The 25,971-nt window shown below is 44.6% G+C and overlaps 1 protein-coding gene across 1 annotated transcript in view; it reads right to left on the bottom strand.

Moving 5' to 3' along the window:
• Positions 1 to 25,971, bottom strand: part of LOC115152867 (protein TANC2-like) — a 411,487-nt gene that overhangs the window by 130,932 nt on the left and 254,584 nt on the right. Inside the window, exons 6-7 of the mRNA XM_029697757.1 lie at positions 21,322 to 21,438; positions 7,332 to 7,480 (exon numbers count right to left, since the gene is read on the bottom strand). Coding sequence (XP_029553617.1) covers positions 7,332 to 7,480; positions 21,322 to 21,438 — 266 coding nt within the window. The remainder of the gene's footprint in view (positions 1 to 7,331; positions 7,481 to 21,321; positions 21,439 to 25,971) is intronic.

The raw sequence follows: 25,971 nt of genomic DNA, 5'->3' as shown, positions 1-25,971 counted from the left end.
ACAGTATAACACCACTACAACATACCACCACTACAGCATACCACCACTACAGTATAACACCACTACAGCATAACACCACTACAGTATAACACCACTACAGTATAACACCACTACAGTATAACACCACTAAAGGAAAACACCACTACAGCATAACACCACTACAGTATAACAACACTAAAGGAAAACACCACTACAGTATAACACCACTACAGTATAACACCACTAAAGGAAAACACCACTACAGTATAACACCACCAAAGGAAAACACCACTACAGTATAACACCACTACAGTATAACACCACTACAGTATAACACCACTACAGCATAACACCACTACAGCATACCACCACTACAGTATAACACCACAACAGCATAACACCACTACAGCATAACACCACTACAGCATAACACCACTACAGCATAACACCACTACAGCATAACACCACTACAGCATAACACCACTACAGTATAAAACCACAACAGCATAACACCACTACAGCATAACACCACTACAGCATAACACCACTACAGTATAAAACCACAACAGCATAACACCACTACAGCATAACACCACTACAGCATAACACCACTACAGTATAACACCACAACAGCATAACACCACTACAGCATAACACCACTACAGCATAACACCACAACAGCATAACACCACTACAGTATAACACCACTAAAGGAAAACAACACTACAGTATAACACCACAACAGCATAACACCACTATAGTATAACACCACTAAAGGAAAACACCACTACAGTATAACACCACTACAGTATAACACCACTAAAGGAAAACACCACTACAGTATAACACCACTAAAGGAAAACACCACTACAGTATAACACCACTACAGTATAACACCACTAAAGGAAAACACCACTACAGTATAACACCACTAAAGGAAAACACCACTACAGTATAACACCACTACAGTATAACACCACTACAGTATAACACCACTAAAGGAAAACACCACTACAGTATAACACCACTAAAAGAAAACACCACTACAGTATAACACCACTATTGGAAAACACCACTACAGTATAACACCACTAAAGGAAAACACCACTACAGTATAACACCACTACAGCAAAACATTACTACAGTATAACACCACTAACAGCTAGCATGCTCCACCAGTCTAATTGGTTAGCCACACTGCGTCAGTCCATACCTATACACTCCGTAATATATCAAGCTAAAGCAACATGTAACACCACAACTCTCCACCATTCAGTCCAGGGGGGTCATTTCATCATGATGACACTCTCTCAATTCAATTCAAATCAAGGAGTTTTATTGGCATGGGAAACATATGTTTACATTAACAAAGCAAGTGAAATAGATAATAAACAAAAGTCAAATAAATAATAAAAAATGAACAGTAAACACTAAACTCAAACGTTCCAAAAAGAATAAAGACATTTCAAATGTCATATTATGGCTATATACAGTGTTGTAACAATGTGCAAATAGTTAAAGTACAACAGGGAAAATAAATAAACATAAATATGGGTTGTATTTATAATGGTGTTTGTTCATTGGTTGCCCTTTTATTGTGGCAACAGGTTTACAAATATTGCTGCTGTGATGGCACACTGTGGTATTTCACCTAATAGATATGGGAGTTTATCAAAATTAGATGTATTTTTTATTTTTTAAATGTAAGTCTGTGTAATCTGAGGGAAATATGTGTTTTTAATATGGTCATACATTTGGCAGGAGGTTAGGAAGTGCAGTGTGCACTTAGCCTGTCTTCTCTTGAGAGCCAGCTCTGCCTATGGCGGCCTTTCTCAATAGCAGGGACATGCTCACTGAGTCTGTATATAGTTAAAGCTTTCCTTAATCAGTCAGTCACCATATTCTGGTATTCTGCCACTGTGTACTCTCTGTCAGAAACTGTTAATGCCTGGAGCTTTGATGTTCCTCTGCCATGGTAGACCGGCCATCTCTCTCTCGCTCTCTTTCTCTCTCTCTAATTAGGTTTGAGGTAGAGAACGCAGGGTGTCTGCTTAAAAAGGTCATTTTGCCAAGAAATTGCCAAGAAACTGAAGATCTCGTACAACGCTGTGTACTATTCCCTTCACAGAACAGCGCAAACGGGCTCTAACCAGAATAGAAAGAGGAGTGAGAGGCCCCGGTGCACAACTGAGCAAGAGGACAAGTACATTAGAATGTCTAGTTTGAGAAACATGCCTCACAAGTCCTCAACTGGCAGCTTCATTAAATAGTACCTGCAAAACACCAGTCTCAACGTCAACAGTGAAGAGGTGACTCAGGGAAGCTGGCCTTCTAGGCAGAGTTGCAAAGAAAAAAACATATCTCAGACGGGCCAATAAAAATAAAAGAATAAGATGGGCAAAAGAACACAGACACTGGACAGAGTGTACTACTCTCCCTGTGAAGAGAGTAGTACACAGCGTTGTACGAGATCTTCAGTTTCTTGGCAATTTCTCATGTGGAATAGCCTTCATTTCCAAGAACAAGAATAGACTGATGAGTTTCAGAAGAAAGTTATTTGTTTCTAGCCATTTTGAGCCTGTAATCGAACCCACAAATGCTGATGCTCCAGATACTCAACTAGTCTAAAGAAGGCCAGTTGTACAGCTTCTTTAATCAGAACAACAGTTTTCAGCTGTGCTAACATAATTGCAAAATAGGTTTTCTAATGATCAATTAGAATTTAAAATGATAAACTTGGATTAGCTAACACAACGTGCCATTGGAACACAGGAGTGATGGTTGCTGATAATGGCCCTCTGTACGCCTATGTAGATATTCCATAAAAAAAGCTGCCGTTTCCAGCTACAATAGTAATTTACCACATCAACAATGTCTACACTGTATTTCTGATCAATTTGACGTTATTTAAATTTTATTTTCTCTCAAAAACAAGGACATTTCTAAGTGACCCAAAACCTTTTAATGGTAGTGTGTGTATACGTTTTGGGTCACTTAAAAATGTCCTTGTTTTTGAAAGAAAAGAAAATTTAAAAAAAAATCTTTACACTAGTTGAGTATCTGGAGCTGTAAATTCAGGCTGTAAATAAAACAAAATGTGGAAAAAGTATACTTTCTGTATACACAACCCTGACTTTTTCCACATTTTGTTTTATTTACAGCCTGAATTTAAATTAGACACAGGCCTACACACAATACCCCATAATGTTAAAGTGTAATTATGTTTTTTAAAATGTTTACAAATTAATAAAAATTGAAAAGCTAAAATGTCTCGAGTCAATAAGGATTCAACCCCTATGTTATGGCAAGCCTAAATAAGTTCAAGAGTAAAAATGTGTTATACAAGTCACATAATAAGTTGCAATAATAGTGTTTATATGATATTTGAATGACTACCTCATCTCTGTACCCCACACATACAATTATCTGTAAGGTCCCTCACATGCTGACAACACCTGTCGTGCACGTGCGTCTGCAGGTTGAAAAATCAAAATGAACTCTGAACCATCTATATTAATTTGGGGACAGGTCGAAAAGCATTAAACATCTATGGCAATTTAGCTAGCTAGCTAAACCAATGAGGAGATGGGAGAGGGCAGCGCGTCAAGCGCCATAAATAGAACCAAGTTCTATTTTAGCGTTCTATGCAGACGTTCGTTGACGCACATGAGAAGTGTGGGTGCAATGATTGAATAACATGTATGTGTGCATTTATTTTGCAGTGCTCGCCCATGCCAAAGAAGGGCACCTATTGGTAGATGGGAGAGAAAAAATATATACAGACATTGAATATCCCTTTGAGCATGGTGAAGTTATTAATTACACTTTGGATGGCGTATTAATACACACAGTCACTACAAAGATATAGGCGTCCTTCCTAGCTCAGTTCCTGGAGAGGAAGGTAGCCACTCAGGGATTTCACCATGAGGCCAATGGTGACTTTAAAACAGGTCCATAGTTGGCTGTGATAGAAGAAAACTGAGGATGGATCAAATGACAGAGTGAAAAGAAGGAAGCCTGTACAGAATAAAAAATATTCCAAAACATGCACCCTGTTTGCAATAAGGTACTAAAGTAAAACAGCAAATAATGTAGCAAAGAAATTAACTTTGTCCTGAATACAACGCGTTATATATGGGACAAATGCAACACATCACTGAGTACCACTCTTTATATTGTCAAGCATGGTGGTGGCTGCATCATATTATGGGTATGCTTGTCATCGGCAAGGACTAGGGAGTTTTTTATGATAAAAGAAACGGAATAGAGCTAAGCACAGGCAACATCCTAGAGGAAAGTCTGCTTTTCAACAGACACTGGGAGATGAATTCACCTTTCAGCAGGACAATAATCAAAAACACAAGGCCAAATCTACACTGTAGTTTCTTACCAATACAACATTGAATGTTCCTGAGTGGCCTAGATAGCGTTTTGATTTAACCCTTGTGTAGTCTTAATATTCTGTATACTCCCCTTGTCCTAAGGGTAAAAAATGACCAGACTTCACCAAACCCCTAAAATAAAGCAGCTTAATTGAATTTTAAACCCCAAATCTATTTTGCATGAAGAAACAACCTGTCATTCATCACAAACTTTGTGAATATCTGGGTTTTCCCTCTTCACTATGCTGAAAGACTGCATTTAATCAGTGGACACCACTCGTTTTTATTACAACACACCTGTCATAATTGTTTTCTTTACTAAAGTAGAGTTGTATTATTATTATTATTATTATTATTGCTAAAGGTACTACATATGTATAAAAATACATTTTTTATCAAGAGATAGCACTTGTGTAGCCTAAGAAAGTAGCAGAAATGTGCATAAAGTAGTTTTTATTGCATTTTATTGAAGAGAAACAATAACAGTCTTGAACTTTTTTGGCAACATAGTAACATATTCTTATATACTGTACTGTCACGACTTCCACCGAGGTCGGTCCCTCCTTGTTCGAGCGGCGTTCGACGTTACCGGTCTTCTAGCCATCGCCGATCCACCTTTCATTTTCCATTGGATTTGTCTTGTTTTCCCCGCACACCTGGTTTGCATTCCCTCATTACTCGTCTTGCATATAACCCTCATGTCTGTGTGTGTAATTGTTATGTGTAAATATATGTGTACTCCAGGCTGGTTTGCGCCGGGTTATTGTAACCCGTGTGTGTTTAGTTTTCTGAGTGCCGTGTTTTGTTCGCCTCAATAAAGGGCTCCGTTTGCTACCCATTTCTGCTCTCCTGCCCCTGACTTCCCTGCAGCCAGTTACACACTCCATTACATGTACAATGAGGAATTCAACTACAAAATACTAGTCTTGTCCCATTTTGTTAACCATTGCCCCCACCCACAAGGTGTATAAACAACAACAATCAATATGAATAAAATAAGATAATAGTTACAAAAATGTGAAGAACATAAATCAATCAACTCTAATTAGCACATGTAGGACAGTATGCAAGTGTGTGTGCATGGACTTTGCAGATGTATTTCTCACATGTGCAGCACATAGTATTTGTTTTACAGTCCTTCTTTGGGGGGCAGAACTGGCATCTCCTCCTCTTGCCAGCTGCAGCCTCAGGTGGATCAGGACAAGATTCAGCCCCTTGAACAGCTTTCACAAGCGCTGCAGAGGCTGCTGTGCGGGGGAGGCACTTCCTTCTTTGAATGTGTGGGGTTACAAGTGCCTTTCCCAGCAGGTCCAGGAACACCCTCCTCTTGTTCCGCTTATCAGACATCCAGGTAGAGTTGATCTTGTTCCATATCACGAAGGCATTGTATGAGGACACATCAATGATGTTATGGAAGATGACCAGGAGCCAGTGGGCAGTCATCCTCCTCCAGCTGTAAGTTCCAATCACCTTGTCCAGGTTGTCCACACCTCCTTTGTTGTGTTGTAGTCCAGGATGATGGCTGGCTTCCTGTCCTTACGATCACCGATCTCAGCCGTTTTGTGCATTGTGATCAGGAGGACCACATTCTTGTTCCTCTTTTGGAGGTAAGAAAAAGGACCCTAAGACAATCGTTGTACCATGTTGGGTACAACTTTCATGGAAATATGAACAAAAGGCGATGTTTCACTTTTTCTAATGTTGGGGTCACTCTAGGAAAAGTCATAAAATTTCAAGCTGAAAAAATATAATTTTAACATAGTGGCGGGTCATTTTTGACACTTAAGACAATACAAGGGTTAAATCAGCTCTATGGTAAGACTTGGAAATGGCTGTCTAGCAATGTTCAACAACCAACTTGACAGAGGATGAATCATTTTTTAAAGAATAATGTGCAAATATTGTACAATCTAGGTGTGCAAAGCTCTTAGAGACTTACCCAGAAAGACTCACAGCTGTAATCACTGCCAAAGGTCTATTCAGTGGGTTGAATACTAATTTAATGAAGATATATTAGCGTTTTATTTTTCAGAAACGTTTTGCAAATGTTCACATTTTTCTTCCATTTTTCTGACAGAGTATTGTGTGTAGATCGTTGACAAAGAATTACAATTAAATCCATTTTAATCCCACAACAGAATGTGGAAAAAGTAAAGGGGTGTGAATACTTTCTGAAGGCTCTGTACATGTACATATCTAAAAGCCATTTAGCAGCCGAGGTTCAGTCAGTGGTGAGAGAAATATGAGGCTAAGTCAACCTGCTGGTTATCAGCACACTAAAGTAGCGGAATATATTAACGAATGACAACTGTTTTGAAGTTTTGATGTGTCGAGCTGAATAAATAATCTAGGAACTTTGTTATATAATGGCCTAATTAGGGCGGAAGAGTTTATGCTTGGAGAAACTGACAAATTGGGAATGTAAAGTGCAATTTAGTGAGTTTCTTTTTATCTGTGGACTTGGCTTACAGAGATGTATAGCAACAGGCTGTAAACAAGAAGCTCATCAAACTGTCAGGTAAAGGGAAGTCATTACATCCCAGGTATGTCTGGGCTCCTGAGTGGTGCAGCGGTCTAAGGCACTGCATCTCAGTGCAAGAGACGACACTACAGTCCCTGGTTCAAATCCAGGCTGGATCACATCCGGCCGTGATTGGGAGTCCCATAGGGTGGCGCACAATTGGCCCAGCGTCGTCCGGGTCAGGGTTTGGCCGGGGTAGGCTGTCATTGTAAATAAGAATTTGTTCTTAACTGACTTGCCTAGTTAAATAAAAGGTTAAATAAAACATAAAAAAAAAAAATGGTGTTTCCCAAATGGGATCAGAAATAGAGGAACACAGAATGGAATCTCAAGATATCATGAATATGGAGAGACATTTTTCCTCCCCAGCACCATTTCCTCAGTGATAGCAGTAGTAGAGAGAGGAGGGGTTAGCATTGTGGGATGGCCAAACACACACACACACACACCTGTCTATTGTCTGGTTCGTCCATGCTGTAATGTTCTCCGTCTGGCCCCTCACTAGTTTTGTCTCCCAACAGGAAGCCCAGCCGTGTCATCAATGTGTTGGCTGCCTCATCCACCGAAGGAGGGGGGCCCAGCTCCCTGCTTGACTCCCCTATAGACAGAGAGAAGGAGAGAGGAAGAAAGCGAGAGAGATAGAGGGGAAATAATTAAGAGAGAGAGGGGGAGAGAGAGGGAGAAGGAGGAAGAGAGAGAGACAGAAAGAGAGAGAAGGAGTATGTTTGTGAGTGTGTGTAAAACAGAGTAAACCAACTGGCTTTACCTGGGAGGCAACCACACCTCGAATAGAAACTAGACCAGAGAAGGAGCCCATGAAAATGACAAGATTCACAAGGCAACCATGCAGCAAACTGATGGATAAATGTCCTTTACATGTTCAAGTCCCAACCCCAAAATTTTGTAAATACTAAATCAATACCAATCACAAAAACTAAAACTAAAAGAGAACACAAATGGGAGAAGGCATAGAGTAGAGTAGTGTAGAAACCGAGTAGAGTAGTGTAGAAACCGAGTAGAGTAGTGTAGAAACCGATTAGAGTAGGGTGGAGTAGAGTAGTGTAGAAACCGAGTAGAGTAGGGTGGAGTAGAGTAGTGTAGAAACCGAGTAGAGTAGTGTAGAAACCGAGTAGAGTAGTGTGGAGTAGAGTAGTGTAGAAACCGAGTAGAGTAGGGTGGAGTAGAGTAGTGTAGAAACCGATTAGAGTAGGGTGGAGTAGAGTAGTGTAGAAACCGATTAGAGTAGGGTGGAGTAGAGTAGTGTAGAAACCGATTAGAGTAGGGTGGAGTAGAGTAGTGTAGAAACCGATTAGAGTAGGGTGGAGTAGAGTAGTGTAGAAACCGAATTAGAGTAGGGTGGAGTAGAGTAGTGTAGAAAACCGATTAGAGTAGGGTGGAGTAGAGTAGTGTAGAAAACGATTAGAGTAGGGTGGAGTAGAGTAGTGTAGAAACCGATTAGAGTAGGGTGGAGTAGAGTAGTGTAGAAACCGATTAGAGTAGGGTGGAGTAGAGTAGTGTAGAAACCGATTAGAGTAGTGTGGAGTAGAGTAGTGTAGAAACCGATTAGAGTAGGGTGGAGTAGAGTAGTGTAGAAACCGAGTAGAGTAGGGTGGAGTAGAGTAGTGTAGAAACCGAGTAGAGTAGTGTAGAAACCGATTAGAGTAGTGTGGAGTAGAGTAGTGTAGAAACCGAGTAGAGTAGGGTGGAGTAGAGTAGTGTAGAAACCGATTAGAGTAGGGTGGAGTAGAGTAGTGTAGAAACCGAGTAGAGTAGGGTGGAGTAGAGTAGTGTAGAAACCGAGTAGGGTAGGGTAGAAACCGAGTAGAGTAGGGTGGAGTAGAGTAGTGTAGAAACCGAGTAGAGTAGGGTGGAGTAGAGTAGTGTAGAAACCGAGTAGAGTAGTGTAGAAACCGAGTAGAGTAGGGTGGAAACCGAGTAGAGTAGGGTGGAGTAGAGTAGTGTAGAAACCGAGTAGAGTAGGGTTGAAACAGAGTAGGGTAGTGTAGAAACCGAGTAGAGTAGGGTGGAGTAGAGTAGGGTAGAAACCGAGTAGAGTAGGGTGGAGTAGAGTAGTGTAGAAACCGAGTAGAGTAGGGTGGAGTAGAGTAGTGTGGAAACCAAGTAGAGTAGGGTGGAGTAGAGTAGTGTAGAAACCGAGGAGAGTAGGGTGGAGTAGAGTAGGGTAGAAACCGAGTAGAGTAGTGTAGAAACCGAGTAGAGTAGGGTGGAGTAGAGTAGTGTAGAAACTGAGTAGAGTAGGGTGGAGTAGAGTAGTGTAGAAACCAAGTAGAGTAGTGTAGAAACCGAGGAGAGTAGGGTGGAGTAGAGTAGGGTAGTGTAGAAACCAAGTAGAGTAGGGTGGAGTAGAGTAGTGTAGAAACCAAGTAGAGTAGTGTAGAAACCGAGGAGAGTAGGGTTGAAACCGAGTAGGGTAGACTAGAATAGGGTAAAGTAGGGTGGGGTAGGGTGGAGTAGAAACCGAGTAGAGTAGTGTAGAAACCGAGTAGAGTAGGATGGAGTAGAGTAGGGTAGACTAGAATAGGGTAAAGTAGGGTGGGGTAGGGTAGGGTGGAAACCAAGTAGAGTAGGGTGGAGTAGAGTAGTGTAGAAACCGAGGAGAGTAGGGTTGAAACCGAGTAGGGTAGACTAGAATAGGGTAAAGTAGGGTGGGGTAGGGTGGAGTAGAGTAGGGTAGAGTAGAGTAGGGTAGGATAGGGTAGAGTAGGGTAAAGTAGGGTGGGGTAGGGTAGAGTAGCGTAGGGTAGAGTAGAGTTGGGTACAGTAGAGTAGAGTAAGGTAGAGTAGGGTAGAGTACAGTGGAGTACAGTAGGGTAGAGTAAGGTAGAGTAGGGTAGAGTACAGTGGAGTACAGTAGGGTAGAGTCCAGTAGGGTACAGTAGGGTAGAGTAAGGTAGAGTATGGTGCAGTAGAGTAGGGTAGGGTTGAGTACAGTAGGGTACAATAGGGTCGAGTAGTGTAAGGTAGAGAGTATGGTGCAGTAGAGTAGGGTAGAGTAAAGTTTGGTAGAGTAGGGTAGAGTAGGGCAGAGTACAGTAGAGTACAGTAGAGTAGCATAGGGTAGAGTAGGGTACAGTAGAGTAGAGTACAGTAGAATAGGACACAGTAGAGTAGAGTAGAGTAGAGTAGCATAGGACACCTTAGAGTACAGTACAGTAGAGTAGAGTGGGGTACAGTAGTGTAGGGTAGAGTAGGGTACAGTAGAGTAGAGTACAGTAGAATAGGACACAGTAGAGTAGAGTAGAGTAGCATAGAACACCTTAGAGTACAGTACAGTAGAGTAGAGTGGGGTACAGTAGTGTAGGGTAGAGTAGGGTAGAGTAGAGAAAAGAGACTCAATACCTTAACAACTCCTGAGAGCAGAGCTGTGCATCAGAGGTAAACTCTCCTGAGATTGAGACTGAACTGGACTCACTGGGTTTGGGACAGCCAACCCATTCTAGTAATGACATGCCATGCCTGTTAAGATTCCTCCACACACTACTCTTCCCATGCCATACAATCAGTGGTGTGCTTGGATGAGGTAAATGAACACGCCCCTAACTTGTGTGAGGGCAGTGTGTGTGTGTGTGTGTGTGTGTGTGTGTGTGTGTGTGTGTGTGTGTGTGTGTGTTTCTAAGAGAGAGAGAGATATGGAGATAGGGGGAGAGAGAGAGATGGGGAGAGAGATAGGGAGAGAGCGATAGGGAGAGAGAGAGAGCGAGAAAGATTACAACTCGGAAGATAACATATATCTTAGCCAAATACATTTAAACTCAGTTTTTCACAATTCCTGACATTTAATCCCAGTAAAAATTCCCTGTTTTAGGACAGTTAGGATCACCACTTTATTTTAAGAATGTGAAATGTCAGAATTATAATAGAGAGAATGATTTATTTCAGCTTTTATTTCTTTCATCACATTCCCAGTGCGTCAGAAGTTTACATACACTCAATTAGTATTTGGTAGCCTTGCCTTTAAATTGTTTAACTTGGGTCAAACGTTTCGGGTAGCCTTCTACAAGCTTCCCCACAATAAATAGGTGAATATTGGCCCATTCCTCCTGACAGAGCTGATGTAACTGAGTCAGGTTTGTAGGCCTCCTTGCTCGCACACACTTTTTCAGTTCTGCCTACAAATTTTCTATAGGATCGATGTCAGGGCTTTGTGATGGCCACTCCATTTTGCCAAGCCATTTTGCCACAACTTTGGAAGTGTGCTTGGGGTCATTGTCCATTTGGAAGTCCCATTTGCGACCAAGCTTTAACTTCCTGACTGATGTCTTGAGATGTCGCTTCAATATATCCACATAATTTTCCTCCCTCATGATGTCATCTATTTTGTGAAGTGCACCAGTCCCTCCTGCAGTAAAGCACCCCCACAACATGATGCTGCCACCCCCGTGCTTCACGGTTGGGATGGTGTTCTTCGGCTTGCAAGCCTCCCCCTTTTTCCTCCAAACATAATGATGGTCATTATGGTCAAACAGTTCTATTTTTGTTTCATCAGACCAGAAGACATTTCTCCAAAAAGTACAATCTTTGTCCCCACGTGCAGTTGCAAACCATAGTCTGGCTTCTTATGGCGGTGTTGGAGCAGTGGCTTCTTCCTTGCTGAGCGGCCTTTCAGGTTATGTCGAACCTGTACCTGTTTTCTCCAGCATCTTCACAAGGTCCTTTGCTGTTGTTCTGGGATTGATTTGCACTTTTCGCACCAAAGTACGTTCATCTCTAGGAGACAGCACACGTCTCCTTCCTGAGCGGTATGATGGCTGTGTGGTCCCATGGTGTTTATACTTGTGTACTATTGTTTGTACAGATGAACATGGTACCTTCAGGTATTTGGAAAGTGCTCCCAAGGATGAACCAGACTTGTGGAGGTCTACAATTGTTTTTCTGAGGTCTTGGCTGATTTCTTTTGATTTTCCCATGATGTCAAGTAAAGAGGCACTGAGTTTGAAGGTAGGCCTTGAAATACATCCACAGGTACATCCACAGGTACATCATTTTCTGTAATTTTCCAAGCTGTTTAAAGGCACAGTCAACTTAGTGTATGTAAACTTCTGACCCACTGGAATTGTGACACAATGAATTATAAGTGAAATAATCTGTCTGTAAACAATTGTTGGAAAAATTACTTGTGTCATGCACAAAGTAGATGTCCTAACTGACTTGCCAAAACTATTGTTTGTTAACAAGAAATTTGTGGAGTGGTTGAAAAAAAAGAGTTTTAATGACTCCAACTTAAGTGTATGTAAACTTCCGACTTCAACTGTAGACATAATATGACATTTGAAATGTCTTTATTCTTTTGTAACTTTTGTGAGTGTAATGTTTACTGTCAATTTTTTATTGTTTATTTCACTTTTGTTTATTATCTATTTCACTTGCTTTGGCAATATGTTTCCCATGCCAATAAAGCCCTTACATTGAATTTGAATTAAGAAAGAGAGCGAGAGAGAGAGAGCGGTATGTAGGATACAGTATGTACACATGTACAGTATATTGGAGAGGGTCTGAATATCCTCTGAAACTACTGTAATATGATGATAGGAAGGAAGACACTTCTAGCAATGCTGGAGGTTTCACTGTCATCATTACTAATATGTCGCTAGATCCTGCTCTGGTTTGGTCATGAGGGCACAATACCAGGATGTTATTGTTAAACTGATACCTGATAATGCCGCTGGTGGACTACTTTGTTATGGGCGGGGTGTTGCTGGGGAACGTGTTGATCTCAGCTGAAGAGCTGGTTTCTCTCTGCTGTGAGTGGGTTAAGGGTGTTAGATGTGGACGTGGGAATGTCAAAGAAAGACAGCTGACAGAGGGTGATGTGTTCAACTAAATAGTAGTGAGAGAGATTAGACAGACTGGTTTCTTTGGGTGTATTCAAAAGGAACCAAACGGAAGCAAACAGGCTGAAACAGGGAGGGACCTACCTGAAAATGTCCAATAAAAAAAACACTCGTTTTTGTTGCAAAATAATTACACTAATGAATACAACCCCGAGACCTCCCTCCCTTCTCTCCCTCCTTCCCTTCTCTCCCTCCTTCCCTTCCCTCTCTGACTGACTAGTCAGACCAGACCCACAGGACTGTGGGGTTTAGAGCAAGGAGGAAGGCTGCCATTGGGAGTGTGTTTACGATGTAATTCATTCATACTACATGAACAACGATGCACACACATGCAACTGCAGTAATCACACTACACATTATAGGACCCTCAGGAGTCTGCATTTCAGATTTGGTGTGAAAATACAACCCATCTAGACATAGTAAAGTTGGTCTGGGAGGTCATTAAGCCTGTACAACCCATCTACACACAGTAAAGTTGATCTGGGAGGTCATTAAGCCTGTACAACCCATCTACACACAGTAAAGTTGATCTGGGAGGTCATTAAGCCTGTACAACCCATCTACACACAGTAAAGTTGATCTGGGAGGTCATTAAGCCTGTACAACCCATCTACACACAGTAAAGTTGATCTGGGAGGTCATTAAGCCTGTACAACCCATCTACACACAGTAAAGTTGATCTGGGAGGTCATTAACCCTGTACAACCCATCTACACACAGTAAAGTTGATCTGGGAGGTCATTGAAGCCTGTACAACCCATCTACACACAGCAAAGTTGATCTGGGAGGCCATTGAAGCCTGTACAACCCATCTACACACAGTAAAGTTGATCTGGGAGGCCATTAAGCCTGTACAACCCATCTACACACAGTAAAGTTGGTCTGGGAGGTCATTAAGCCTGTACAACCCATCTACACACAGTAAAGTTGGTCTGGGAGGTCATTAAGCCTGTACAACCTATCTACACACAGTAAAGTTGGTCTGGGAGGTCATTAAGCCTGTACAACCCATCTACACACAGTAAAGTTGGTCTGGGAGGTCATTAAGCCTGTACAACCTATCTACACACAGTAAAGTTGATCTGGGAGGTCATTAAGCCTGTACAACCCATCTACACACAGTAAAGTTGATCTGGGAGGCCATTAAGCCTGTACAACCCATCTACACACAGTAAAGTTGATCTGGGAGGTCATTAAGCCTGTACAACCCATCTACACACAGTAAAGGTGATCTGGGAGGTCATTAAGCCTGTACAACCCATACCCAGAAGTAGAACATGGTAATGGTGGGATGTGAAGAAACACATCCCCCTCACAGGGAGCTCCTAACATCCACCTCACAGGGGGCTCCTAACACCCACCATCACAGGGAGCTCCTAACATCCACCTCACAGGGGGCTCCTAACATCCACCATCACAGGGGGCTCCTAACATCCACCATCACAGGGGGCTCCTAACATCCACCATCACAGGGGGCTCCTAACATCCACCATCACAGGGGGCTCCTAACACCCACCATCACAGGGGGCTCCTAACATCCACCTCACAGGGGGCTCCTAACATCCACCATCACAGACAGAGACAGACAGACAGACAGACAGACAGACAGACAGACAGACAGACAGACAGACAGACAGACAGACAGACAATCACAGCAGGTGTGTGTGTCTTTTGATTTAGGTCTGATACATGGCTTCATTTGAATATATTTACTTGAGCATACCGACATTGCAACATACTGTTTGTTATTGAATTTATCCAAGTGACAGCCTAGATCTTGGACAGCTTTGAAAGCAAAAAGACAAAGGATTTCACTAAATTAGAAACACAATTTGAATATGAAAAAAAGAGAACAATATAAAGTAAGCTTGTGTGTTTGCCCTCCTCTCCTCTCCTAGTCCTCCTCAATCAGATTCCTGAGCTACGGAGAGAGAGGAGGGGAGAGAAGAGAGACAGATGGTTGCCATGGTAACTATCTGCCAGCGCAAAATGCAGTGAAGAGGAATGTGTTCCTGTGCGGACGCACCTGGTTCTATCTCCTTTTGCAGCCTTTTGAGAGGAGAGAGGAGCTAGGAAATGTGTGGAGCAAGCAGGGGAGAACCAACCCCCCATACCACAGCTGAGCAGAGGAGCCCCATTCCTCCATACCACAGGTGCAGGCAAGCCCCATACCTCCATACCACAGAAGAGCAGGGGAGCCCCATACCTCCATACCACAGAAGAGCAGGGGAGCCCCATTCCTCCATACCACAGGTGCAGGCAAGCCCCATACCTCCATACCACAGAAGAGCAGGGGAGCCCCATACCTCCATACCACAGAAGAGCAGGGGAGCCCCATTCCTCCATACCACAGAAGAGCAGGGGAGCCCCATACCTTCATAACACAGGAGAGCAGGGGAGCCCCATACCTTCATAACACAGGAGAGCCCCATACCTTCATAACACAGGAGAGAAGGGGAGCCCCATACCTTCATAACACAGGAGAGAAGGGGAGCCCCATACCTTCATAACACAGGAGAGCAGGGGAGCCCCATTCCTTCATAACACAGGAGAGCAGGGGAGCCCCATTCCTTCATAACACAGGAGAGCAGGGGAGCCCCATTCCTTCATAACACAGGAGAGCATGGGAGCCCCATTCCTCCATACCTCCATACCATAGGTACAGGCAAGCCCCATTCCTTCATAATACAGGAGAGCAGGGGAGCCCCATTCCTTCATAACACAGAAGAGCATGGGAGCCCCATTCCTCCATACCATAGGTGCAGGCAAGCCCCATTCCTTCATAACACAGGAGAGCAGGGGAGACCCATTCCTTCATAACACAGGAGAGCAGGGGAGCCCCATTCCTTCATAACACAGAAGAGCAGGGGAGCCCCATTCCTCCATAACACAGGAGAGCAGGGGAGCCCCATTCCTTCATAACACAGGAGAGCAGGGGAGCCCCATTCCTTCATAACACAGGAGAGCAGGGGAGCCCCATTCCTCCATAACACAGGAGAGCATGGGAGCCCCATTCCTTCATAACGCAGAAGAGCAGGGGAGCCCCATTCCTCCATACCTCCATACCATAGGTGCAGGCAAGCCCCATACCTCCAAACCACAGAACAGCAGTGGAGCCCCATTCCTTCATAACACAGGAGAGCAGGAGAGCCCCATATCTCCATAACACAGAACAGCAGAGGAGCCCCATACCTCCATACCACAGAAGAGCAGGGGAGCCCCATACCTCCATACCACAGGAGAGCAGGGGAGCCCCATACCTCCATACCACAGGAGAGCAGGGGAGCCCCATACCAAAAATGCATGAAATGAAATGAATGTATTCACTACTGTAAGTCGCTCTGCATAAGAGTGTCTGCTAAATGACTAAAATGTAAATGTAAATGTATTTGTCACATAGACATGGTTAGCAGGTGTTAATGCGAGTGTAGAGAAATGCTTGTGCTTCTAGTTCCGACCATGCAGTAATATCTAACAAGTAATCTACCAATTCCACAACAACTACCTTGAAAACACAACTGTAAAGGAATGAATACGAATATGTACGTAAAAATATATAAATGAGTGATGGCCGAACGGCATAGACAAGATGTAATAGATGGTATGGAGTACAGTATATACATATGAGATGAGTATTGTAGGGTATGAAAACATATAAAGCAGCATTGTTTAAAGTGGCTAGTGATACATTACATAGGGATGGCAAGATGCAGTAGATGGTATAGAGTACAGTATATACATATGAGATGAGTAATGTAGGTTATGAAAACATTATATAAAGTGGCATTGTTTAAAGTGGCTAGTGATACATCTAATTACGTCAAGATGGCAAGATGCAGTAGATGGTATGGCGTTCAGTATATACATATGAGATGAATAATGTAGGTTATGTAAACATTATCTAATATAAATAATATAAAGTGGCAAGTGATAAATTGATTACATACATTTTCCCATTATTAAAGTGGCTTGAGTTGAGTCAGTATGTTGGCAGCAGCCACTCAATGTTAGTGATGGCTGTTTAACAGTTTGATGGCCTTGAGATAGAATCTGTTTTTCAGTCTCTCGGTTCCAGCTTTGATGCACCTGTACTGACCTCGCCTTCTGGATGTTAGCGGGGTGAACAGGCAGTGGCTCGGGTGGTTGCTGTCCTTGATGATCTTTTTGGCCTTCCTGTGACATCGGGTGGTGTAGGTGTCCTGGAGGGCAGGTAGTTTGCTCCCTGTGATGGTGCGGCCCGTCAGGAAGTCCAGGACCCAGTTGCACAGGGCGGGGTCGAGACCCAGGGTCTCGAGCTTAATGACGAGTTTGGAGGGTACTATGGTGTTAAATGCTGAGCTGTAATCGATGAACAGCATTCTTACATAGGTATTCCTCTTGTCCAGATGGGTTAAGGCAGTGTGCAGTGTGATGGCGATTGCGTCGTCTGTGGACATATTGGGTCGGTAAGCAAATTGGAGTGGGTCTCAGGTAGGGTGGAGGTGATATGGTCCTTGACTAGTCTCTCAAAGCACTTCATGATGACGGAAGTGAGTGCTACAGGGCGATAGTCGTTTAGCTCAGTTACCTTAGCTTTCTTGGGAACAGGAACAATGGCGGCCCTCTTGAAGCATGTGGGGACAGCAGACTGGGATAAGGATTGATTGAATATGTCTGTAAACACACCAGCCAGCTGGTCTGCGCATGCTCTGAGGACGCAGCTGGGGATGCCGTCTGGGCCTGCAGCCTTGCGAGGGTTAACACGTTTAAATGTTTTACTCACGTTGGCTGCAGTGAAGGAGAGCCCGCAGGTTTTGGTAGCGGGCCGTGTTAGTGGCACTGTATTGTCCTCAAAGCGAGCAAAAAACTTGTTTAGTCTGTCTGGGAGCAAGGCATCGTGATCCGCGACAGGGCTGATTTTTCTTTTGTAGTCCGTGATTGACTGTAGACCCTGCCACATACCTTTCGTGTCTGAGCCGTTGAATTGCGACTCCACTTTGTCTCTGTACTGACACTTAGCTTGTTTGATTGCCTTGCGGAGGGAATAGCTGTTTATATTCGGTCATGTTTCCGGTCACTTTGCCCTGATTAAAAACAGTGGTTCGCACGTTCAGTTTTGCGCGAATGCTGCCATCAATCCACGGTTTCTGGTTGGGGAATGTTTTAATAGACGCTGTTGATACGACATCGCCGATGCACTTGTTAATGAACTCGCACACCGAGTCAGCGTATTCGTCAATGTTGTTGTTCGCAGCAATGCGGAACATATCCCAGTCCACGTGATCGAAGCAATCTTGAAGCGTGGAATCTGATTGGTCGGACCAGCGTTGAACAGACCTGAGGGCGGGAGCTTCCTGTTTTAGTTTCGGTCTATAGGCTGGGAGCAACAAAATGGAGTCGTGGTCAGCTTTTCCAAAGGGAGGGCGGGGGAGGGCCTTATATGCGTCGCGGAAGTTAGAATAACAATGATCCAGGGTTTTACCTGCCCTGGTAGCACAACCGATATGCTGATAGAATTTGGGGAGCCTTGTTTTCAGATAGCCTTGTTAAAATCCCCGGCTACAATAAATGCAGCCTCAGGATATGTGGTTTCCAGTTTACATAGAGTCCAATGAAGTTCTTTCAGGGCCGTCGATGTGTCTGCTTGGGGGGGGAATATACACGACTGTGATTATAATCAAAGAGAATTATTTTGGTAAATAATGCAGTCGGCATTTAATAGTGAGGAATTCTAAGTCAGGTGAACAAGATTACTTGAGTTCCTGCATGTTGGTATGATCACACCACGTCTCGTTAATCATAAGGCATACACCCCCGCCCTTCTTCTTACCAGAGAGATGCTTGTTTCTGTTGGCACGATGCGTGAAGAAACCAGGTGGCTGTACCGACTCAGATAGCGTGTCTCGAGTCAGCCATATTTCCGTGAAACAAAGAACGTTACAGTCTTGGATGTCTCTCTGGAATGCTACCCTTGCACAGAATAGGACAGACACTGTAACACTAGATTACAAGGCTATTGCCATAGGATTAGGAGTTAGAATAATGTATAGGATCTCTATGGTTAGGAATTATAATAATGTATAGGATTTCTATGGTTAGGAATTAGAATAATGTATATGTAACGTCTGTCATTAGAGTGAGACCAAGGCGCAGCGTGGGTTGGGTTCATCATCTTTTAATTAACGTGAACCAGCAAAACAATAAACAAGAAGCACAATGAACGAACAGTATTGCAGGCTACTCACAGCTATGCAAAATCAACTTCCCACAAAAGACAGGTGGAAAAAGGGCTACCTAAGTATGGCTCCCAATCAGCGACAACGAAGTACAGCTGTCCCTGATTGAGAGCCATACCAGGCCAAAACACAGAAATACAAAATCTAGATAGGGAACATAGAATGAACATAGAAATATAAAATAGAGAACATACATCAAAACCCCAAACACACAAAACAAACACCCCCCTGCCACGCCCTGACCAAACTACTATAACAAAACCCCTTTTACTGGTCAGGACGTGACAGTATAGGATCTCTATGTCTACTACCATAGGATTAGGAATTATAATAATGTATAGGATCTCTATGGCTACTACCATGAAAGAGGCGCTGTTCACATCCTGTACAGTAGGATGGGTTGTACAATGTACAGTAAAACACCAGTGGAGGCTATGCTATAACACACATGCACGCACGCATACACACAAGTCTAGACACAGACACAAGGCAGAATGGGACCTGTGGTCTGGTATTCTGTCCTAAGATCAGATGTTAAACTCAGACTCAGGTAGTCACACGTTCCCTGAGACCTCTTGATAAAAGCTAACACGAATGCCATTCGTTCCATGTGGGAGGTCAAAGCTCATCTTTTCTTAGCTTTTCCCTACTGAGCAGAATTCCTGTTCAAATCAATCCACCCTACTGTCACACAGTACCAGCAGTAACAGCATTGGTATTCCATGCCTTCACCACATTTAACGGCCCAAGCTGATGTTGTTCTCCTGTGGTGGGAAAGAGGGGGATGTAGGGAGGGAACTGGACTCTCCACGGGGATACAGAAGAATGGTCCGCTGTGATCTAAACAGAAACCGAAGACAAGGTGTGGGAGAGGAGTGAGAGTGAGGGAGAGAAAGTGGTAGAGAGGTAGAGAGAGGGGGAGCGAGGGGAAGTGGTAGAGCAGTAGAGAGAGGGAGAGGATTAGAGAGAAAGAGTGACTAAGAACTAGAGAGTCTGGACATGGGGGGGTCAGAAGGAACTAGCGAGTGGAAATGGGGGGGGGGTCAGGAAGAACTAGAAAGTCTGGACATGGGGGGGTCAGGAAGAACAAGTGAGTCTGGACATGGAGGGGGTTAGGAAGAACTAGAGAGTCTGGACACGGAGGGTCAGGAAGAACTAGAGAGTCTGGACGGGGGGTTAGGAAGAACAAGAGAGTCTGGACATGGAGGGGGTCAGGAAGAACTAGAGAGTCTGGACACGGAGGGTCAGGAAGAACTAGAGAGTCTGGACGGGGGGGTTAGGAAGAACAAGAGAGTCTGGACATGGAGGGGGTTAGGAAGAACTAGAGAGTCTGGACGGGGGTAGGGGGGTCACGAAGAACAAGAGAGTCTGGACAGGGGGGTGTTAGGAAGAAGAACTAGAGAGTCTGGACAGGGGGGTGTTAGGAAGAAGAACTAGAGAGTCTGGACAGGGGGGTGTTAGGAAGAAGAACTAGAGAGTCTGGACAGGGGGGTGTTAGGAAGAAGAACTAGAGAGTCTGGACAGGGGGGTGTTAGGAAGAAGAACTAGAGTCTGGACAGGGGGTGTTAGGAAGAAGAACTAGAGAGTCTGGACAGGGGGGTGTTAGGAAGAAGAACTAGAGTCTGGACAGGGGGTGTTAGGAAGAAGAACTAGAGTCTGGACAGGGGGGTGTTAGGAAGAAGAACTAGAGTCTGGACGGGGGGGTGTTAGGAAGAAGAACTAGAGGGTCTGGACAGGGGGGTGTTAGGAAGAAGAACTACAGTCTGGACAGGGGGGTGTTAGGAAGAAGAACTACAGTCTGGACAGGGGGGTGTTAGGAAGAAGAACTAGAGTCTGGACAGGGGGTGTTAGGAAGAAGAACTAGAGTCTGGACAGGGGGGTGTTAGGAAGAAGAACTAGAGTCTGGACGGGGGGGTGTTAGGAAGAAGAACTAGAGGGTCTGGACAGGGGGGTGTTAGGAAGAAGAACTACAGTCTGGACAGGGGGGTGTTAGGAAGAAGAACTAGAGAGTCTGGACAGGGGGGTGTTAGGAAGAAGAACTAGAGTCTGGACAGGGGGGTGTTAGGAAGAAGAACTACAGTCTGGACAGGGGGGTGTTAGGAAGAAGAACTAGAGAGTCTAGACGGGGAGGGGGGGTCAAGAAGAACTAGAGAGTCTGGACACGGGGGGGCGTCAGGAAGAACTAGACAGTCTGGAAAGGGGGGGCGTCAGGAAAGCAATTCAGCTAATGACCTCCGAGATGTGCAGTGTCTGGTAAAATGCCGCAAAAGACCGAACCGAACACTGCTTAGCTCTGACACACACATTCAATCTGCACTCACCCACACACTGTATGGACAGACAAACGGAAGGACAGAGCAGGGCAGACTTACCGGGGACGTATGTATCCAGGTTGTGGTTCCTGGTAGTACAGGAGGTGTGTGTAGGGGAGCCGAGTTCTGATTGTGGAATGCGAGGGCTCTCCCCAAACTTTGCTTTCCGCAGAGGGGCTGGGAGCAGAAAGCACACAAACACACACACACACACACACAATGAGACAGAACACACACATGGACAAAGAACACCCAAACAATGAGAGAGAAAGAGAGAGAGAGAGTGGGAGACAGACAGAGAGAGGGGGGCAGACAGAGAGGGGGGAAACAGACAGATAGGGGAGAAAGGCAGAGAGGGGGAGAAAGGCAGAGAGGCGGGAGACAGACAGAGAGGCGGGAGACAGACAGAGAGGCGGGAGACAGACAGAGAGGGGCAGACAGACAGAGAGGGGGGAGACAGAGAGGGGGGAGACAGAGAGGGGGGAGACAGACAGAGAGAGAAGGGAGATAGACAGAGGGGGAGAAGACAGACAGAGAGGGGGAGACAGACAGAAAGGGGGGGAGACAGACAGATAGAGAAGGGAGACAGACAGATAGAGGGGGAGACAGACAGAGAGAGTAGACAGACAGAAAGGGGGAAGCAGACAGAGGGGGAGAGACAGAGAGAGAGGGGAGACAAACAGAGAGAGGAGAGACAGTGAGAGGTGAGACAGAAAGAGAGAGGGGAGACAGACAGAGAGAGCTTATGAAATTGTGTTTGCACGTTGAAATGACTAACACAGAGCAAAGCTTATTCATGTCAACTCATTTGAGTTGGATCACAAGTAACTGGTCACAGATACAACTTTAGCTCAAGCTTGTTACAGTGACATAGTATATAGAACAACAAGAGCACAACTGGCACCAAGCCAATACCTCCCTGCCAGGGCTCTCCAACCAGCTGACACCAAGCCAATACCTCCCTACCAGGGCTCTCCAACCAGCTGACACCAAGCCAATACCTCCCTACCAGGGCTCTCCAACCAGCTGACACCAAGCCAATACCTCCCTACCAGGGCTCTCCAACCAGCTGACACCAAGCTAATACCTCCCTACCAGGGCTCTCCAACCAGCTGACACCAAGCCAATACCTCCCTACCAGGGCTCTCCAACCAGCTGACACCAAGCCAATACCTCCCTACCAGGGCTCTCCAACCAACTGGCACCAAGCCAATACCTCCCTACCAGGGCTCTCCAACCAGCTGACACCAAGCCAATACCTCCCTACCAGGGCTCTCCAACCAACTGGCACCAAGCCAATACCTCCCTACCAGGGCTCTCCAACCAGCTGACACCAAGCCAATACCTCCCTACCAGGGCTCTCCAACCAACTGGCACCAAGCCAATACCTCCCTACCAGGGCTCTCCAACCAGCTGACACCAAGCCAATACCTCCCTACCAGGGCTCTCCAACCAGCTGACACCAAGCCAATACCTCCTTACCAGGGCTCTCCAACCCCACCCTCCTGTAGGTTTTCACTCCAACCCTGTTCCTGGAGTGCTACCCTCCTGTAGGTTTTCACTCCAACCCTGTTCCTGGAGTGCTACCCTCCTGTAGGATTTCACTCCAACTCTGTTCCAGGAGAGCTCCCCTCCTGTAGGTTTTCACTCTTACTCTTTTCCAGGAGAGCTACCCTCCAGTAGGTTTTCAATCCAACCCTGTTCCAGGAGAGCTACCCTCCAGTAGGTTTTCACTCTTACTCTTTTCCAGGAGAGCTACCCTCCAGTAGGTTTTCAATCCAACCCTGTTCCAGGAGAGATACCCTCCAGTAGGTTTTCGCTCCAACCCTGTTACAGGACAGCTACCCTCCAGTAGGTTTTCAATCCAACCCTGTTCCTGGAGAGCTACCCTCCAGTAGGTTTTCAATCCAACCCTGTTCCAGGAGAGCTACCCTCCAGTAGGTTTTCACTCCAACCCTGTTCCAGGAGAGCTACCCTCCAGTAGGTTTTCAATCCAACCCTGTTCCAGGAGAGCTACCCTCCAGTAGGTTTTCAATCCAACCCTGTTCCTGGAGAGCTACCCTCCAGTAGGTTTTCAAACCAACCCTGTTCCAGGAGAGCTACCCTCCAGTAGGTTTTCAATCCAACTCTGTTCCAGGAGAGCTACCCTCCAGTAGGTTTTCGCTCCAACCCTGTTCCAGGAGAGCTACCCTCCAGTAGGTTTTCAATCCAACCCTGTTCCTGGAGAGCTACCCTCCAGTAGGTTTTCAATCCAACCCTGTTCCAGGAGAGCTACCCTCCAGTAGGTTTTCGCTCCAACCCCAGTTGTACCTAACCTGATTCACCTTATCAATCAGATAATTATTAGAATCAGGTGATCTAGCTTAGGGTTAGAGCGAAAACTTACTGGACAGTAGCTCTCCAGGAACAAGGTTGGAGAGCCCTGTCCTATACATTACTCCTACAGATGTAGGATCTTAATTTGATCACCCTGTTGCATGATAACTTGTGTGCAATGCAGGAAATGTAAAACTTGTAGTGTATTTGTCTGAAGTTTTTAATTTCCACTTTGACATTTCAGATTGATTTTCCCTTACAAAAAATGTATCAACCCCTTCAAAAATGTCCATTGATTATAATCTACATAATAATTTACATTTCCTGTCGCTGCAAGATTATTTTCCTGCTGTAGTAAACTGGCTCAAAATAAGATCCTACACCAGTATACATTACCCAATCACCTAATCACATTCCTTTGGCATTTTTAACTGTCAGTAGATAAAGGTGATAATTACAGTATAACATAGAACAGAACGTCAAACTTCTATTGAATAATCATCCTCTAAATTTAAGAGCATTGAAAAATGTAAATGTCTGTCAGCCTGCCTAGTGACGCAATCAAATCAAATCAAATGTTATTCATCACATGCGCCGAATACAACAGGTGTAGACCTTACCGTGAAATGCTTACATACAAGCCCTTAACGAACAGTGCAGAATGAGAAAATATTTTCTAAATAAACTAGTTTTAAAAGTAACACAATAAAATAACAATAACGAGGCTATATACAGCAGGTACCGGTACAGAGTCAATGTGCGGGGGTAAGGGTTAGTCGAGGTAATTGAGGTCATATGTACATGCAGGTAGGGGCAAAGTGACTATACATCGATTATAAAGAGTAGCAGCAGTGTAAATAAAGAGGGTCAATGCAAATAGTCCAGTGGCCATTTGATTACCTGTTCAGTAGTCTTATGGCTTGGGGGTAGAAGCTGTTAAAGAGCATTTTGGACCTAGACTTGGCGCTTCGGTACTGCTTGCCATGCCAAAGCAGAGAGAATAGTCTATGACTTGGGTGGCTGGAGTGTTTGGTATACCTTTCCTGGATGGCAGGAGGCTTGGCCCCAGTGATGTATTGGGCGGTACGCACTACCCTCTGTAGCGCCTTGCGGTCGGAAGCTGAGCAGTTGCTATACTAGGCTGTGATGCAACCAGTCAGGATGCTCTCGATGGTGCAGCTGTAGAACCTTTTGAGGATCTGAGGACTCATGCCAAATCTTTTCAGACTACTGAGTGGGAATAGGCGTTGTCGTGCCCTCTTCACGACTGTCTTGGTGTGTTTGGACCATGATAGTTTGATGGTGATGGTGGACACCAAGGAACTTGTCCAGGTGGGAAAGGACAGTGTGGAGTGCAATAGAGAGTTGCATCATCTGTGGATCTTTTGGGGCGGTATGCGAATTGAAATGGGTCTAGGGTTTCTGGGATGAAGGTGTTGATTGGGCTCCTGAGTGGCGCAGCGGTCTAAGACACTGCATCTCAGTGGCCCAGCGTCATCCGGGTTAGGGTTTGCCGGGGTAGGCCGTCATTGGAAATAAGAATTTGTTCTTAACTAACTTGCCTAGTTAAACAAAGGTTAAATAAATAAAATGTGAGCCATGATCAGCATTTCAAAGCACTTCATGGCTAAAGATGTAAGTGCTACGGGTCGGTAGTCATTTAGAACAGGTTACCTTGGTGCTGTTGGGCAGTGGGACTATGGTGGTCTGCTTGAAACATGTACTGTATTACAGACTCGCTCAGGGACAAGTTGAAAATGTCAATGAAGACACTTGCCAGTTGGTCAGCGCCAGTGGTGGAAAAAGTACTAAATTCTCATACTTGAGTAAAAGTGGGGCATCCCGAGTGGCTCAGTGGTCTAAGGCACTGCATTGCTGTGCTAGCTGTGCTAGCTGTGCCACTAGAGATTCTGGGTTCGAGTCCAGTAGGCATTGTGTCAAGTAGCAGTGCAGCCTGGTTGGGTTGTGTTTCGGAGGACGCACGGCTCTCGACCTTCGCCTCTCTTGAGTCTGTACGGGAGTTGCAGCGATGAGACAAGACTGTAACTACCATTTGAATACCACGAAATTGGGGGAAAAAAGGGGGTAAAATTTTTTTATAAAATGACTCAAGTAAAAGTTACCCAGTAAAATACTACATGAGTAAAAGTCTAAAAGTATTCCGTTTTTAATATACTTAAGTATCAAAAGTAAAAAAGCACAAATCATTTTTTATTCCTTATATTAAGCAAACCAGATGGCGCAATTATTATAAAAGTTTTACGGATAGTCCATCAGATCAGAGGCAGTAGGGATGACCAGCGATGTTCTCGTGATAAGTGTGTGAATTGGACAATTTTCTGTCCTGCTAAAGCATTCAAAATGTAATGAGTACTTTTGGGTGTCAGGGAAAGT

This window comes from Salmo trutta, chromosome 18, assembly GCF_901001165.1.
Source record: "Salmo trutta chromosome 18, fSalTru1.1, whole genome shotgun sequence".
NCBI lineage: Eukaryota > Metazoa > Chordata > Actinopteri > Salmoniformes > Salmonidae > Salmo > Salmo trutta.
The sequence above is the reverse complement of the archived record's forward strand: the minus strand, read 5'-3'. Positions and strand labels throughout refer to the sequence as shown.